The sequence below is a fragment of the Molossus molossus genome, unplaced genomic scaffold, assembly GCF_014108415.1.
Source record: "Molossus molossus isolate mMolMol1 unplaced genomic scaffold, mMolMol1.p scaffold_m16_p_21, whole genome shotgun sequence".
Taxonomy (NCBI): Eukaryota; Metazoa; Chordata; class Mammalia; order Chiroptera; family Molossidae; genus Molossus; species Molossus molossus.
The window spans coordinates 5,751,264-5,765,460 of NW_023425357.1; the positions used below are offsets into that span (position 1 = coordinate 5,751,264).

Below are 14,197 nucleotides of genomic sequence, written 5' to 3' on the forward strand. Positions count from 1 at the left end.
TAGGGGGTGTGCAGGAGGCAGCCAATAGATGTTTCTCTCTCTCTCCCTCTCCCTTCTTCTCTCTCTAAAAAAAATCAATAGAAGAGGGGTGGGGGGGGCATCTGTCATACTTTCGATGTTTCTATCTCTCCCTCCCTCTCTCTAATATCAATACAGAAAAAACAAAACAAAAAAAATACTTTCAACAATAAATAAAAATTTTAAAAAAACAATAAAAAGATATATTTCTTTATTGTTCTTTATTGCTTTTTGGAGAGAGAGGAAGGGGGAGAGAGAGAGAGAAACACCATGAGAGCGCACACTCTCAGTCCAGGGCAAACGCAGACGGTTGTCATTTGAAAGGAAAACAAGACACACATTCAAAGCGTCTTTCGTTTTGTCCTTGTTCAGCTGTTTGGAATTCTCCCAGTTTTCACAAAAGTGAGCCCATGGGTGTGTGTGTGTGTGTGTGTGTGTGTGGTTTTCCCTTGTTTTATTTTTGTAACGGGGACAGAAGAGTGTGAATAGGTAATAAATAAGTAAGTAAATAAAGGCAACACAAAGTCATAAAGATAACGAATGACTCCCCAGAGGCTCCCCTGCCCAGCCCCTCCCTCCTGCGGTGCAGAGTTCAGCCCCCAAGGCAGGAGGGGTATGGAGCCAGCAGCTCAAGGCCAGAGACACAGGTGGGTGAAGGCGCAGAGGGCGGAGGTGGCTTCCGGGTCTCTGGAGAGATCCCTCCAGCAGGAGGACACAGCGGAGCTCATGCCCCGTCCCAGACCCAGACGCAGCCCCTGGAGGGAGCTGGCCCTTGTGGGTAAGAGAAAGCGACCTAGCAGGACTGGAGGGGGAAGGTGAAGGGGACTGGACAGGACCCTTGCCAGGACATTCATGAGCTCACACACCTGGGCATACCACACACACACACACACACACACACACAACTTTCCCCTGGGTGTCCCATCTGCCCTGATTCCCTCCTCCCCCTCTCCAGCTGGACCCCTTCCCAACCCCTCACTTTTCCCCAGGACCCTTTGCATCCCCCGGACACGAACATCTATCATGTGTCGCTGGCAGCCCTGTGTACTGTCCTTGAACACCTCCGGTGTCCACACCTGGAGGCCTGGAACTGGAGGTCTCAGGTATTTCTGCCTCCTCCATAGAACCAAGGCTGAGGGGTCACAGAGCAGTAGACGCCTGTCCGCCTCTCGGGTGGCGATAACAGATCCCCACCTCCGTTCACATTCACTCTACTGAATTTAGGTGCTAAGCCAAAGCCGTGTAGACAGTCTTGGGGGAGTCTTATCCACCCAGGTAATCATCCCGGGGACTCCCACTGGCTTCTGCCCTCCTGGGACTCACATCCAGTGCCTGCCAGGCGCAGATGGATCACCACACTCTGATAACCTAGCGTGGTGGGTGGGGGGAGGGGAGCCCAGGAGTCTGGGGCCATCTGACCCAGGCCGGGGAGGAGGACACCTCGAAGCGGAGAACTGAGGGATGAGTAGAAGCGAGTCAACACGGAGGAAGCAAGGATCAGTACGCCAGCAACAGGGAACAGCATGAGTGAAGGCCTGAAGTCAAGAGAAAGTGTGGTGTGTCGAGACAGCTGTGCGCATGCCTGGGGCACACAGTGTGGGTGCTGTGTCTTCTGATGAATGAATGAATACATGATTGCATGAGTATGAATGCATGCGTGAGGGAGTAGATGGGGTGATGAGGTGGGACAGATGTGATCCCAAAGGAGTCTAGATGAGTCCAAAAGACACTCTAGGACTTTGAACTTCTTGAGAGCACTGAGGAGCCAAGGATGGTATTTGAGCAGAGAGTAAAGCAGGGCCACACTGGGCCTTTTTTTTTTTTTTTTAATTTTTTTTTTCCTTCATTGATTTCAGAGAGAGAGGACGTGAGAGGGAGAGAGAGATAGAAACATCAATGAGAGAGAACATCGATCGGCCGCCTCCTGCATGCCCTCTACTGGGAATCGGGCCCGTAACCTGGGCATGTGTCCTGGCCAAGAATTGAACCAGTGACCTCTTGGTGTGTGGGTCGACGCTCAACCACTGAGCCACACCGGCTGGACACGACTGGGACTTTATAAGGATCTTCATAACTGTCATGTGAGGATAGATTGGAGGCTGTGTCCAAGGAAGAGTCCAGGCTGGAAGACAAGGAGGAAATGGACCAGGGTAGGGGCTGAGCAGGTGGAGAGGAGGGGACAGGCTGGGGAGTCATTCAGGTGACAGAATTCCTTGGAGTGTTCACCAATGTCTGTGTGGATCATTGCGTTGGTGGTGTTAATCATGCTCTCTCTCTCTCTCTCTTTCTCTCTCTGTCTTCCTCAGCCAGTCTTCTGGCCTGTGGCATCTGCCAGGCCTCTGCCCAAATCTCCATCATCTCATTTGTAAATATCGAGGGATTCTCGAGCTCCCTGCACCTCCAGAATGTCCCTGAGGGCATTCAGGAATACATCTGGCATCGAGGTGCCAATGACAGTGCGGAAAATATGATTGTTAGCTACAAACCTCCCTCCAGCTCCTGGCGGTCTGGGCCCATGTTCAGTGGCCGGGAGAATGTGACCAAGAAGGGCAACCTGGAGATCAAGGACTCTATGTTAAATGACACGGGGTACTACACCGTGCGAGTGGACCTCAGCAATGGGAGCCAAAGAGCAACCGGCTGGCTGGAGATTCAAGGTGACTTGACAGGTTGCCCTGTTTCCTGAAGGCAAGAGTTGGTCCTGGAGACTTTGGGAGTGAGGTTCCTTGGAGATCTTACTGTCCAAGTTCCCACCCACCTCCAGATGACCCTGGGAGCCCTGGCAGGTGGTTGTCTAGCTTCCCCCTCAGGCACGGGTCACTCACTACCTCCAGGAGCTCCAGTTTAATTGTAGGTTATTAACTATCTGTTCACAGGGCAGCATAACAAATAGGCACACACTTAGCAGCAAAAATCACCTATTTTTATTGCACAGTTTCTGTACGTCAAGATTTCAGGCGTGGCTTAGCCAAGTCCTGTACTCCTAAATGTTGGCTCATAAACATTGATCCTCAAGTGTGTCTCTGTACACAAGCGCTTCACATGAGGGCTCTTTGCTTCCTCAAGGTCAGCCAAACTCTCTTTATCTCTTTTTTTTTTTTTTCAGCCTCACCTGAGGACCTTTTGCCATTTTTTTGTACAGATACAGTGGGTAGGAGAGAGAGGAAGAGAGAGAGAGAGAGAAACATCGATGTGAAAGGGACACATCGAGTGGCTGCCACCCACACGACCAACCAGGGTCGGGGACAAACTGCAACCGAGGTACATGCCCTTAGCGGGAACCGAACCCGGGTCTCTCCGGACCGCAGGCTGACGCTCTAACCGCTGAGCCAAACCGGCCAGGGCTCTCTTTATCTCTTGTCTACTAGGAAATCTTATATGACAAAAGGTAATGATGGGTGTGATAGCCATCATCTTTGCTATATTCTCTAAGTGAGTCACAGGTCCCACCTGTATGTATGGCTTGGCCTTGGGACTTTGTCTTCCCTCTGTGGTCCTCCGCCTCCTCATTTGTAGAATGGGAGTAGCATCTACAATGGTGGTCTGTTGCAAAGTTGGAGGGAGTCCTGGTCAAGAAGACGGGCTGCAGAGCAATCATTGTGGAGAGTCCAAATACAACATCTCACTGAATTCTGCTCACGGCTTTTCAGGAGGGATGTCTTGATGTGGGGCTTCAGAAACAACCATTGGGTCACAGGCTCATGCCAAGAACTCACCACTGTTTCAGGGGCTGCTCCAGCGATGGGTCAGCACGTAGGACGATGGGTCCAAGCAAGTGCCTGCATCTAACTGCCTTGTGCCCACTCCCTACTTCTCTGTGCCTCTTAGCTCCAAGGATGATCTCCTGCCAAGACCCCAGGCCCCATTTTACAACTCCTGGTTTCTCCCCCAATATACTCCAAACCCCAGAGACAGACACCACTTTTTTTTTTTTTTGGTACGTTCCCCTAGCGGGAACCGAACCTGGAACTCTCTGGTCCGCAGCCAATGCTCCAACTGCTAAACCAAAATGGCCAGGTGTCACTTTTTTTTTTTTTTTTAATCCTCACCTGAGGATAGTTTTCCATTGATTTTTTTAGAGAGAGTGGAAGGGAAGGAGGGAGGGAGGGAGAGAGAGGAAGGGAGAAAGAGAAAAATTAATGTGAGACACATGGATTGGTTGCCTCCCGCAGTACCCAGACTGGGCGGAGTTGAACCTACAACCTAGGCACGTGCCCATGCCTGGGAATTGAACCCAAGACCCCTTCAGTCTGCTGGCCAATGCTTTAACCACTGAGCCAAACCGGCCAGGGCGGCAGACCCTGCCATTAATCTTCTCTTCACACAGAGTTGGAAAGCGACCCTGTGATCTCAGCCAACACCAGCTTCCTGGCAGAGAACCTGGATCCCTTGACCGCTTTCTGCCACACCAATGCCACCAATGCCACCATCGAGTGGTTTGTGAATTCCGCACGGGTGTTCAGCAATGAAAGGATGACGATCTCCCCAGACGGCAAGACCCTCGTCATCCACCAGCTCAGCCGCTATGACTTTCTCCTTCAGTGTGCCATAGAAAGTGTCATAGGCATTCCTCAGAAAAGCGAACTTCTCTTCCTGACTGTGAATTGTGAGTGGTCTGGGGTCATGGGTGTGAAGCCAGGGGTGGGTTTAGGGTCTTCTAGGGAGGTCGGGATAAGAAAGGAAGAACCAGAGAGTGGTCATGTCCTGAGCCAGCCTGCAGCCCAGAGGGATCTGACTTCAAACCCCAACTCTGGCCATTCGGCTCTTTGGACTTCACAGGGAGGACAGTTTCTGACCTTTGCACACTGCTTATCTGTTGGAGGTTTGAACAAGGCCCCAGGTCCCAGAGGCTACGGCTGTTTGGGGAATTTCCGCCCGGGCCATTGGGGGACTTGCTTAACCCTTTTATAGATCAGTAGAAGACTATTAAATCCCCTGTCATCTCTGAGCCTCATCTTCCTCATCTATAAAATGGACCCATCACATGGGTTGGAGTGAACGTGTAAAGTACTTAGAACAGTGCCCGGCATGCAGCGGGCCCGATGCGTTCGATTCTACTCCACACCTATGTTTTTATGATGTAAATGGCTACCGCGGGATTGGCCCATATATCACACGTTTCATAATGCGAGACATTGTTTTTATTGTTCTTCTTGGTCCAGCTGCTTCACCTGGGGTAGATCTAGGGATCCTCTTGGGGTGCAGGGTGGGGTACCTCCTGGCTGGGGAAGGACTACATGTGCACTGAGGGAAGGAGATGGGACCCTGGGGGGGTGGTCAGGAACACCGTTCCCATTTCTGCAGATGGACCCGACAACATGATGGTGAGGACGATGCCAGAGAAGTCAGGCAACGTCCTGTCCGCTGAGATTGGCTCCCAGGTGCAGATGAACTGCTCCTCCACCTCCAGCCCAAGATCCAAGTACCGCTGGGTCCACAAAGGCTCCATCCTGAGCTCAGAGGCGAGCATCAGCCTCCCGAGTCTGGCCCGGGAGCAGATGGGCAAATACAGATGCATCGTGGAGAACCCAGTGACCCAGCTGCTTTTGTACCAGGACATCTGGATCCGGAAACCCTGTAAGTGCAGCTGCGCCCCCTCTGGGGCTCACACTTTCCAAATCTTGCCCCCTCCGTGCCTTTGCCTAGCCAGTGCCCATCCTCGGGCATGCCATCTCCGCCTTACCATGCCCTGCTCACAGCAGTCGGGGGAAATCCTCCCGCCCGCCCGCCCGCTGAAGCCCTCAGGTCAGAGTTGGGGTAAATTCCAGGGAGAGGTGAGTCAGCCGACAGTGACAGTGACGGAGCACTCACTTTGTGCCAGCCACCATTCCGACCTGTGCGACCCTCCCAGCCCCCCTCCGGAGTAAGTGTCTATGGTGAGCGTCACCTCCGTTTTATAGGCCAGAAAACTGAGGCTGGGGGTGTTGGAGTGCTTTAGGCAAGGTTTCAGTTCCAGAGAGCTGAGGAGGCAGGATTCAAACCCTGGCAGTCTGGCCGCATGGCCCATGCCCTCAGCCGTCCCCGTGGGCTGCTTCTGAGCTGATGGGAGGACAGCAGGGGATGTGGTGCAGAGTGAGAAGGCGTTTGGCTGGGATGTGATGTGGTTTTCAAAGCGGACCCCAAACAGGTCTGTTGCTGCCTGTCGTCACTAAGCCCATAAGCAGAGACAGGGTTGAATCTTTTACCATCATTTAATCATCAGATAGCCGGCAATCTGAGACAGCAGTGGGTATGGCACCTTGAAAAGACCGCTCTGACATTTCTTTTATTATTATTATTATTATCATCATTATTATTATTTTAATCCTCACCTGACGATATTTTTCCATTTATGTTCAGATAGAGTGGGAGAGAGGGAGGGAGGGAGGGAGAGAGAGAGAGAGAGAGAGAGAGAGAGAGAGAGAGAGAAACATCGATGTGAAAGACACACATTGATTGGTTGCCATCTGCATGCACATGCCCTGACCAGGGCTGGGGATCAAACCTGCAACCCAGGTACATGCCCTTGCTCGAGAATTGAACTCATGACCCTTCAGTGTGCAGGCCAAGGCTCTAATCACTGAGCCACACTGGCCAGGGCTAGGATGCTTGTTTTGTTCACCGTTGAATCCCTGCTACCTGGAACAGTGCTCTGCACGTAGCAAGTATGAATACATCTTTGAAGAACAGGTGTGTGGGTTACAGAGGGTTAGTGGGTGAGTGAAGGGATGGCTGAATGGTAATCCTTATCCTCTTGTGTTCTCTCTTCCCAGGGAAAGCCCCTGTTATTAGCACAGGTTTCTTCCTCTCAGGACCCGTGGTGGTGGTTTTCATTGTGATGACAGTCCTGGGTGGTGTCTACCTCTGCGGAGTCCTGATCTACCTTCTGATCAACCATTTCTGCACCAGGTGCCTATCATCCTGGCTCAAGGGTGGGGCACTGCTTGGGGTCTGGGACGCAGAGAGGGTGCAGCAGAGTGAGGGGGGAAGGGACAAGCCTGGAACTGGGTTGTCAGAGACCCTATGGGGCAGACACATAGGTCTTGAGGGCCAGAAGCCAGCCAGGAGACAGAGAGGGTTTAGAGTCAGCCATGCCTCTAAAATAACAGTACAGTTTCATCCAGGGACTTTTCTTCATCCCTGTTTCTTTTGGTTTACAATGTAGACATTGAGGTCCACCTAGAACGGCAGCTGTGAGAATGTGCCTGGTACATGGTAGTCACTGGTTACCAAGTGAAGTTGGGGAAACAGGTAGCAGGGCTCAACGACACAGGGGCAGGGGATTGGGCGGAGGGGTGGTTAATATCTGGCGTCAAGTTCCAGCTCTGCCTCAGGCTGGCTGGGTGACCTTGAGCAGAGCGTTTCTCCTCTCGGATTCTCCTAGCCCCACGTGGAGGACGTGAAGGGGGACACCTGCCCTGGAGGGTGATGTGAAGGTTAGACATACATGTTGGAGGATGAAGGAATTAGCAACATTCTGAGTGAACTAAGTTCTCAGCCTCAACACTATCAATATTTAGGGTCAGATCATTATTTCCGTTGTGGGGGTAAGGCCATCCTGTGGACTGTGAAAGGTTTGGCCTCTACCTACTCGATGTCTGTAGCAACAACCACCATAACCCCCGGTTTAGAAAACCCAGAATGACTCTAGGCGTTACAGGGGTCCCTCGGGGGACAAAACTACCCTGGTTGAGACCGCTGTCGTAGATGATAAAAATAGCATAGACGGACCTGGAGAGTATGAAACTAAGCGAAATAAGCCAGTTGGGGAGGAGATGGTCAATGGGGGGAAAAGGGGGGACATCTGTAGTACTCTCAACAACAAAGATACATTTTAAAAATAGCGCCCTGGCCAGTTTGGCTCAGCGGTTGAGCGTCGGCCTGCGGACCAGAGAGTCCCGGGTTCGGTTCCTGCTAGGGGCACGTACCACAAAATAAATAAATAAAGTAAAATAGCAGTGATGGTGGAGACGACAGGGATGATGATGATAATGGTTATGATGTGGTGACCATGGGGACAATGGTGGTGATAGTAATTCTGATGATGACGGTATTGATTGTGGTGATGAGGGGGAAGATTTTAGAAGATACATCCTTTTTATTGTTTTAGTATTTTGATTTTGAGCCCATGTCTGATCGCTGTATGGTTTCCGTATCAGGACGATTACGGTAGTGGCCATCAGTGTGATAGCAGGCGAGTCGGCTTTAGTTTGCCATCTGTAAAATGGGAGTAATACTGGTACCAACCTCACAGGGATATCTGCTATGGGGATAAAGTAAGGTATTACTGATAAAGACCTTGAAACAAGGCTTGGCGTGTGGGAAGCACTCAATAGAATCTTAGATGCTGTTATGACTATCAATACCATTATTATTCAATGCACAATTCCTAAACTGGCTGTGATAAACTCTCGGGAGTTTAAGAGTGTTTCCAGGAGATTTGGTTCATCTCTTCTTCTACGTCCCGGAAGAAGCTCCCTAGCCAAGCATAACCCCCTCCTCGTAGCCAGGAGTCAAGCCAACACCTTCATTGTCCCATTCCACTTAGAAATGACACCTTCTCCATGGGCTGAGTTTCTCAGTATAGCATCCACGCAGAGAGAGGCGTGGGTTTAGGAATATAGGCCTAAATTCCTATTTAGGCAAGGTTTGGAATATAGGCCTCTGTCATTTTCTTGCTGTGTGACTTTGGGGAAGTGATGTCACCTCTCTGAACTTCTGCTTCTCCACCTGCAAAACGGAGTTAAAATATCTACCTGTGTAACTGTTGGGAAGGTTCAAGATAATTTCTATAAATCACCTGCCATCGTGCCTGACATATAATAGGTGTAAAAGAAATCATCATCATCATCATCATCATCATCAGTAATTAGGCCAGGTAGTGCCAACTCCTCCCCTCCATCCATCCCCTGCCCAATGTCCTCTTCCTCCTGTGAACGTCAAACCTCAGAAGTATCAAAAAGTATGGGGAACGTTGAGGACTCTTAGTGGAGAGGTTTAGATCCCAGATTCATTATCTGTTCCTGGGGTTTCTCCTGGGGAGGGCTTGGAAGAAGCGACCCCTCATATACCCAGGTCTCTCCTGCTTTCTCTGTTTCCTGTGGACCTGAGACGTGACTTCTTTCCTGATTTCTCCCCATAGGGCAAGCCAACCTATATGAATGTCCACCTCAGACCTGGAGGACGAGGCCAGATAAGCAAGAGGTAAGAGGGGGTAGGAGGTAAGAAGGGGTAGATTGAGAGTCCTCATAGAGGCGGGCAGTGAAGAGAGGGAACAGGGACCGTCACACTGAGGCTGGGAGACTGAGGCTCCTGGAGACCTGGGCTGGGACATCACGGACAGCGAGGCCATTGGCTGCTCCATCTGTCCATCAGAGCTGGCCAATGGGCTGCAGGCTGGGGCAGGTCGAGCGCGGAGCTCTGGGTTCTAATTCCAACGCCTCTTCCCCACCAGCAAAGGTGATTCTAACGTCCCCACTTCTTTAACCCGACGCGTGGACCATCGGAGATGCTGCAAAGATGCCCCAACTCAGCGTTGCCAGTGGCGAGGAAACAGCACAACCTATAAATACCCCACAACCAGGAATTGCTTAAATGGGGCACAGCACGTTGAACTAATCTGTCACCTGTTAGGACCCGTGCTGGGGAAAGGCCCTTACTGATGCAGAAAACGCTCACAACTTAATGTGTAGTGCAAAGCAGCCTCCGATAGGACCATGGTTATTAAAAAGTGTAGATTAATTTACTGCTATAGATTATATATATATATATATATATATATATATATATATGTGTGTGTGTGTTTTCCACCGTTTTACATGTATACACACGTATATACACACCTGTACTAAAACTATGGAAAACGTTAACTATTAATAGTGCTAGCTCTAAATTCCCTTCTTTACTCTTTAATTTTTTTATTTTTATTTTTCACCCGAGGACATTTTTCTATTTATCATTAGATAGAGTGGGAGGGAGGGAGAGAGAGACAGAGAGAAACATTGATGTGATAGAGCCACATCAACTGGTTGCCCCCCCCCCCAACCCCACCGGCTGTGGGGAGGAACCGCAACTGAGGTACTACATGCCCTTGACCTGAATCAAACCCTAGACTCAGTGGTCCATGACTGACATTCTAACTGCTGAGCCATACTGGCCAGGGCCACACTTTACTTTATATTCTAAGGTGCCCCCCCGCACACACACAAAGTGTATAAATTGCTTTTATAATCGGAGGAAAAAAATAAGCCAATAGCCCAACTGGTGTGGCTTAGTGGACTGAGTATCATCCCAAGGACTGAGAGGTCCTTGCTGGTTGATTCCTGGTCAGGGCCCATGCCAGGGTTGTGAGCTCCATCGCCAGTAGGGGGCATGCAGGAGGCAGCTGAGGGATGTTTCTCTCTCATATCTATCTGTGTTTCTATCTCTCTCTCCCTTCTTCTCTCGCTAAAAAATCAATAAAAACATATATAACACATTTTAAAAAAATCAATGGAAAAATATCCTCAGGTAAGGATGAACAACCACAGAAAACAGACGCAGATTCCAGTTATATAAACCAATTATACAATTCATAAGATGCATTTTTCCCCCCAAACCTTGAGGCACTTGTTCTACCACCATTGGCTGAAAAATTTTCTGTCTTTCCCAATTGAATACACTTGGTTCTATTCAAATAAATTATCTCTCTCTGTCTCTCTCCCCTTCCTCCCTTCCACCCTCTAAAAATCAATGGAAAAAAATATCCTCAGATGAGGATTAACAGAACAACAACAACAAAAAACCCCAAACAATAAAGTTATTCCTTGGTGCTTCGTGTTTTTGGTGCTGTTCTAAATGGGTTCAGGTACAGATTTTTTTTTTTATCCTCACCCGAGGATATTTTTCCATTTTTGTACAGATAGTGTGGGAGGGAGAGAGAGGAAGGGAGAGACAGAGAGAGAAACATCGACGTGAAGGGACACATCGAGTGGCTGCCACCCGCACGACCAACCAGGGCCGGGGACAAACTGCAACCGAAGTACATGCTCTTAGCGGGAACCGAACCCGGGTCTCTCCAGACTGCAGGCCGACGCTCTAACCGCTGAGCGAAACCGGCCAGGGCCAGGTACAGATTTAAGGAATGTTCAATGGCTCGTCCCATCCTTTGCTTTCTTTCCATCAAGCCAACTTGATGAAGTGACTGCTGTGACATTCTCCTCTCCTTGTTGGGTGGCTGTAGGTAAAGTTTCAAATCGTGCCATTTCATGCGTCAGCGGGTGGTAGGATCATTTGGGGATCATTCATTTGGTTTGTCTTCATTGGGGGAGATCATGAGCTCCTGCTTGAAGTTCACTCCTCGAGCTGGACTTTCAAAGACAGAGGCAGGGGAAGGCCGGATGGGCCATTGCAGGAGGAGGCACCTCAGTGTGCAAGGATTGGTGTTGGTTACCTCTGGAGCCAGGAGAAACTCCTGCTTGAAGCATGGGGGTTCAGCAGCAACAGGAACAAACACAGGCTCACACAGCAGAACGGGACACGTGCTGGACCACACAACAGAATCCGTGTCTTCGCTTTTCCCATTTTCTCTTGATTGTTCAAATTAAGATACAGGCACACATACGTACGACCACTTCCCACACTGCTCTTATCAAGAACACCAGTGACCTCCGTGAAATCCACGTGTTCATCTCCCAATCCTCGCCTTTCTGGACTTGGCAGCAGCAGGCAACTTACGTGCTTTCTCTAAATTTAATGACAAGACAGCAACATTTTCCAGGAATGGAAATGTTGATGGAAGCCCTTCACCTCCCTGACCCCTAAACATCAGAGCAGCTCCAGACTCTTTCCTTCTTCAATGTCACTTTGTCATTTCATCCATAGATGGGCTTTGTGTCATCTATAGGTGGATGGCTCCTGAATCCGTACCTGCAGCCTGTTCCCCTCTCCGGAATTATAGACTTCGATTCAACAGTATGCTTGTAACCCCCACCCCCTTGTCCAACAGGCAAACAAACTCAACGCACTGAAGCTGAACTTCCTTTGCTCCCCCATATCTCTTCCTCTTATAGTTGTTTCAGCCTCAATGACTGACACCTCTATTCTTCCACCTGCCAAGGACAAAAATCTCAGAGGTGTCCTTGATGCCTTCCTGTCACTCATACTACACTCCCAATTGATTAGCAAGTCCCATTAGCCTTAACTTCAGATTTCATCCAGATGCTAACCAGGCCCCGCCCCCCGTGGCAGCCTGGTTCCTGCCACCAGCATCCTTTCTGATGAACCTGCCACACAGCAGCCAGAGGTCCCTGTGACAATGGAAGTTGGATCTTGTCCTTTTTCAGCTCAAAGGTACCCAAATGCCCCCAGTAGCTGGCATGTGCAGACGTGATTAACACGCACACTGCCTGGCTGGTGTGGCTCAGTGGTTGAGTGTCATCCCATGCACCAAGAGGTCACCGGTTCAATTCCCAGTCAGGGCACATGCCCACGTTGTGGGCCAGATCCCCAGTGGGGGGTGTGCAGGAGGCAACCAATTGATGTTCTCTCTCATGGATGTTTCTATCTCTCTCTCCCTCTCCCTTCCTCTCTCTCTAAAGTCAATAAAAAAAAAAAAAAAAAAAAAAACATGTGCACTAACTCCTCCAAATTTATTTCCTGCTTGTTGGCCCTTGCCTCCCTCTGTCTAATCCCAGGGACTTGATGCTTCTCCACTCACTGGTCAACCTCCTGCTTCTGAGTGTTTGCACCTGCTGTTTCCTCTGCTCAGTGTGCTCTTCAGTCATACAGTCATACAGCAGACTCTGGCCTCTGCTCGAACATCACTACCAAAAACCAGAAGCCAACCATGGAATGGGAGAAGATATATGCAAATCATATATTTGATAAGGGGGTCAATATCCAGAATAAGTAAGGTACTCTTACAACTGAAAAAAAAAAAAAAAACTTTTTAAAGCTCTAACTGGTGTGGCTCAGTTGGAAGAGCATCATCCCTTGCACTGAAAGGTCACCGGTTCAATTCCTGGTCAGGGCACATGCCCAGGTTGTGGGTTTGATCTCCCGGTTGGGGTGCATGTAGGAGGTAGCTGATTGATGTTTCTCTCTCACATGTCTCTCTCTTTCTAAAAATTAATAAGAACATATTTAAAAATAATTTATTCAACAAATGTTTATTGAGCCTGTGTGCCAGGTTCTAGGAATTCCTCAAGGTACTAGAAATACTGCAATGAGCAGAAGACCAAAGCCCCTGCCCTTTATGAAGTTCACAGTCTGGGAGAGACAGACAATAAGCAAATAAATCTTGTCAAGCCATGCTTAAGGCAACAAGTAAAACAAAGGGAGATAAAGACAGCGGTAGATGGCAAGAGCCAGTTTCCACGGGGGTCAGGGTAAGGCCCGCTTGAAGATGCAGCAGTTGAGCAGACACCAGAATAAAGCAAAGGGACAAATCATAAAGCTCTCTTGGGTCAGCTTCCCAGGTCAGTGAACTGCCGGAGGTGGGAAGAAGCTTGGTAATCTAGGGAATAGCAAGAAAGTGTGTCCAGAGCACAATGGACGGGAAAAATAGCAAGAGATGAGATGAGGCAGTAGCCAGGGTGGGCCATGCAGGGTCTGTAGCGGCAAGAACTACTTGAATTTATTCTAAGAGTGATGGTAAACCATTGGGGGTCTTTCCGCCAAAAGAGGTCAAGATTTGATTTTCATGGTCTCAAAAATCACTTCAGCTGCAGTGAAAATAATGAACCGTAGGGGGCGCAAGATGATCAAGGGAGCCCTGGCCGGTTTGGCTCAGCGGTTAGAGCATCAACCTGTGGTCCCGAGAGACCTGGGTTCGATTCCCACTAAGGGCATGTACCTTGGTTGCAGTTTGTCCCCGGCCCTGGTTGGTCGTGCGGGTGGCAGCCACTTGATGTGTCCCTTTCACATCGATGTTTCTCTCTCTCTCTCTCTCTCTCTCTCTCTCTCTCTCTCTCTCTCTCTCTCTCTCCCTCTCTCTCCTGCTCTATCTGAACAAAAAATGGAAAAATGTCCTTATGTGAGGATTAAAAAAAGATGATCAAGGGCAATTGGAATGACTTTTTAAAAAATAATTTTTTACTTTTCAGGTACAGTTGACATACACTATTATGTTAGTTTTGGGTGTACAACATAGTGATTAGACATGTATATAACTTACAGAGGGACCTTCCCCACTCCCCCACCCCCTTCTGATAAGTCTAGT

At 49.4% G+C, this 14,197-nt stretch overlaps 1 protein-coding gene across 1 annotated transcript; it reads left to right on the forward strand.

The window, feature by feature from the left end:
• Positions 1-744: 744 nt before the first annotated feature.
• On the forward strand, positions 745-12,069 carry CEACAM18 (CEA cell adhesion molecule 18). Its single transcript, XM_036274981.1, has 7 exons — positions 745-796; positions 2,325-2,675; positions 4,346-4,624; positions 5,323-5,599; positions 6,703-6,717; positions 6,790-6,906; positions 12,048-12,069. The coding sequence occupies exons 1-7, from the start codon at positions 745-747 to the stop codon at positions 12,067-12,069; spliced, it is 1,113 nt and encodes a 370-aa protein (XP_036130874.1).
• Positions 12,070-14,197: the final 2,128 nt, after the last annotated feature.

Bases quoted from the DNA above. Each gene is read 5' to 3' on its own strand.
- CEACAM18 (XM_036274981.1), top strand. From the start codon at position 745: ATGCCCCGTCCCAGACCCAGACGCAGCCCCTGGAGGGAGCTGGCCCTT. The intron at 4,625-5,322 runs GTGAGTGGTCTG...CCATTTCTGCAG, and splicing joins TCTCTTCCTGACTGTGAATT to ATGGACCCGACAACATGATG. The intron at 6,907-12,047 runs GTGCCTATCATC...TTCCTCTTATAG, and splicing joins ATCAACCATTTCTGCACCAG to TTGTTTCAGCCTCAATGACT.